The sequence below is a fragment of the Teleopsis dalmanni genome, chromosome 2 (assembly GCF_002237135.1).
Source record: "Teleopsis dalmanni isolate 2A chromosome 2, ASM223713v2, whole genome shotgun sequence".
NCBI classification, from domain to species: domain Eukaryota; kingdom Metazoa; phylum Arthropoda; class Insecta; order Diptera; family Diopsidae; genus Teleopsis; species Teleopsis dalmanni.
This window is the reverse complement of record NC_051847.1, coordinates 187584765-187588579: the sequence shown is the minus strand read 5'-3', so window position 1 is coordinate 187588579 and position 3815 is coordinate 187584765. Positions and strand designations below refer to the sequence as shown.

Below are 3815 nucleotides of genomic sequence, written 5' to 3'. Positions count from 1 at the left end.
ACGGGCTAATTGGTCAGTAGATACACTTTTTTTAAGAATACTTTTTGATTTTTAAAAAATTTTGTATATAGTACCCTGATGATGAAATATCGGTTTAAATAAAATTTTAAAAAACCAAAAACAATTTTTTGAGGAGTTTATAGCATTATGTTAAATACTTTTTAATCAAATAAATATATATTTTAATAAAAAATTATTGTTTTTTATTATTATTATTATTATAATTCGAAATAAATAATTATTAGTTTTTACTATCTTTTTTTCAGATGTTTAAATAAATATTTTATAACAAAAATTCCAACATCTTCAATGCAAAAAATAAATGTTTCAAACGAATCAATTTTATTTAATATTTAATATTACTGAAAATCATATAAAATTAATAATAATTTAATTTAATTCATTTTAAATTATTAAAAAATTTTTATTTTTTTATAATGAAATATAATTTTTTAATTTAATTATTTTTAATTACTTTTTTTTGTGATGTAAATTTATAAATTTTTTAATAATAATAGTATTAAATAAAAAAAATTTTGAAATAGTACAGTACATGCAAATATTTATTAATATGTATTTATTACACATTTTTTTTAAAGTATATACAAATTACACAAACATATTATACAAACATATATATAAGTGATGTAAAATTAAAGTTTTATAATTAATTAAATTTAATCAATATATTCAAATTCAAAAATTTGTTCGGAATGATCTGTATATATAATATTTAATCGTTAAATATTTTTCAATAAAATAGTTATATATTTCGATTTTAAAAATATTGGTTTTTATTATTACTTCATGTTTTTTTTTTAAGATATAGATATGGATATATTTTTTTGAATAAATATTTTATAAAAAACAAAAATATAATGTCATCAACGTAATAATTAATAATAATAAGTAATTTGAAATAAATAAATTTTTTATTATTTATTCGATAAATATTTCTCATTAAAACAATAATTTATTACGAAACAAGTCATTATTTTTTATTATTGATTTATTTTTTGTTGTTTTTGAATTTAATATATTTCATAGTTTTCTTTCATTTCTCTTACAAATTACATTGGAACATTTTGTTTTTATTTTATATTTTAAATATAATTAACTATAAATATATATATTATGCTATAAGTCGTGATTTATATTTTTACTCTCTTTGACTTCTTAACTTAAAATTAAATTTATTTTAAATATAATTGTAGTTTTTATTTTTTATTAGTTTTATTTTTTGTTTTTTAATTTTTTAGATTTATTTTTCTTCTCATCTTTTTTCTTTGGATTACTTTTCTTGTCCTTACCACTATCCTTTGAGCGTTTCACTCGTTTTGATTTCAGAGAAACGATTTCAGATTCATTTTCGGAGTCACTAATCTGACATGATTTAAGTGACTGTGAATCTTTCTTATCTTTTTTCATCTCCATTTTTTGTTTATTTTTCTTATTTGATTTCTGTTTCGACATTGCACTTTCGTTTTTTTCTTCAGAACTGCTTTCATTGTTAAGCTCAAAAGTATTTTTTTCCTCGAGCTCATCCATCTCATTTGAATCTTTAGAAAGTTGTTTAGTATTATTTTTCATCTTTAGTTTTTTCTCTTTTTTACTCATTTTATTTTTGTTTAATTTTTGATCATTTAATACTTCTTCATTCCTTTTATTTTTTTCATCATTCGAATCGTTTTCTACCTCATTTTCTACTTCATTTTCTTCACTTTGTTTTATGTTTTTTGCTTTATCATAATTTTTCTGCTTCTTCATTTCTTTTTTTACTTCTTGTTTCGTTGTTTCTTGCAATTTCTGTTTTTCTGCTTTCATTACCTTCTCTTCTTTTTGCTTCAAGTTTTCGTTAGCTGCTGCTCTTTGCTGGCTTTCATTTGTTTCAGTTTTTCTATTTTTCTTGGATTTATTGGAACCATCTAATTTGTTATTTTCTCCTTCACAGTTTTGTTCTTTTTCCTTTTCTTCTGTATTCTTTTGTTTCTTTGAATTCTTTTTTTCTTCACTTGAACTGACGGATTCTATTTTTTTATTTTTTTTGTTTTTTCGGTCTTTGTTTGTGGAATCTATATTTTCTTCATTCTTCACTTCATTATTGTTTGCAAGCTCATCAGTATTAACAACTGGTTCTTCAGATTCTTCTGAAGAAACCTCTTCACTACTTTTAACATTTAATTTATCTTTCGTTTTATTCTTTTTCTTCAGTTTTTTAAGTTTTTTTTTATCACTTGAAATAGCTTCCGTTGATACATCAACATTCTTTTTCTCTTCCAAATCTTTCTCTTGTGATTCCAGTGAGTCTTGGCTTGATTTTATGCTCTCATCTGATTGGCTTTGACTTTCATTATATATATTTATATTCTCTTGGTTCAATTTCTCGTCTTCCTTTAACTTATTTTGTTGTCTTTTAGAGTCTTTCCTAGATAGTATTTTAGGTTCCTTCGACTTTTTGGTTTTTTTAGGGGTTTTGTGCTTCTCACGTTTTTCATCACTAATATCGTTTGATGTTTGTTTAGATTGATTTGCATCACTTTCTTCGGATTCATTTGTAAGTTTTTTGGAGTCATTTTCTGTATTTGGTCTTGTTTCCTTATTCTCAGAATCTTCAATTGAGTCTAATAAATCTACTGAATCTAAATGCTTATTCTTTTTATTTTTTTTAATTTTTTTTGTCTTTTTCAAGACATCATTTTCATTGGATTTAGTAAGATTATCTGTTTCTTCTGAAGAATCTTTCTTATTTTGTTTGGATTTTGTTTTTTTATTATCCTTAGCCTTAGCTACTTTTGATTTTGACTTATCCTGCTCTTCTTCAGTAACCACACCATCTTTTTCGTTTACTGTTTCTGCATCCTGAGAAGATAAACTTAAATCTTCTTTCCTTTTCTGAGTAGTGTCCACATGTTCGCTGTCCTCTACATTTTTATTCAATCCACCTTCTTCTTTCAACTCTTTGATTGATTGATCTATAATTAAAGAATTAAAAATAAAATAATTTTACTAAAAGTCATCGAATATGTTCCACTTACCGGCTCTACTGACGTGTACAAAAATACAGAGAAACGCGACTATAACTATTAGGCACCTCATTTTTTGCACTTTTTAATAACAACTAGAATACTTAACTGATTTTAAAGTAAATTCTGAAAGTATTTATAAACATTTCTCGTCAAAAAAGTGTTTTCTTTATCAAACAGCCATGTTTAGTTTTCTTAATACCATTTCAAGATTACATTCACTCACTTCACTTGGGCTTTGAAAAGGTGTGCAAATTTTTTGATGACTACCTCTTAAGTTGTAGACTTTCTATCAATTGTATTTATTAACTATTATATATTGTTATTAGTTATAGCTTTGTATACGTGACGTCACAATCAATACTGATAACACTTATCTTTCGTATGACTATTTGAAATTAAATAAATTGCGCTGAACTCTGAAATTCTTGACGCTACTTTTGTCAAAATAACGAAATCAGTATCCAAACTGATAAGAATAAAAACAAAATATTGTAGTTAAGAAATTTGTTATGGTAAATCTTCAACTAGTACCAAAAACAAAAAAGATCATATATAAATAAAATATGTTTATAAATATTTTTAAATAATAACAATAAAAGAACTAAAGAAAGAGTAGTAGAAGATAATGGTTTCTATCGTCTATAATTAGAATAGACCTCACAAAAATGATGAGCTTATGGTGCAATATAGCAATGCCTTTCTCCTGACATTTAGCGAAGTACCCTAAAAGACGGATTCGCTGCTTTTCATGGAACTAAAATTATAGAAACCAAGTCTCTGGTATATCTG

At 23.7% G+C, this 3815-nt stretch overlaps 1 protein-coding gene across 1 annotated transcript; it reads right to left on the bottom strand.

Annotated features, from left to right (window-relative positions):
- Positions 1-1221: 1221 nt before the first annotated feature.
- Positions 1222-3251, bottom strand: LOC119685904 (putative uncharacterized protein DDB_G0274405). The gene is made up of 2 exons (XM_038100311.1): positions 3036-3251; positions 1222-2972 (listed from the first exon to the last, which is right to left on the bottom strand). Exons 1-2 carry the CDS (start codon positions 3094-3096, stop codon positions 1234-1236), a joined length of 1800 nt encoding a protein of 599 aa, XP_037956239.1. The 5' UTR covers positions 3097-3251; the 3' UTR covers positions 1222-1233.
- Between the last annotated feature and the right edge of the window lie 564 nt (positions 3252-3815).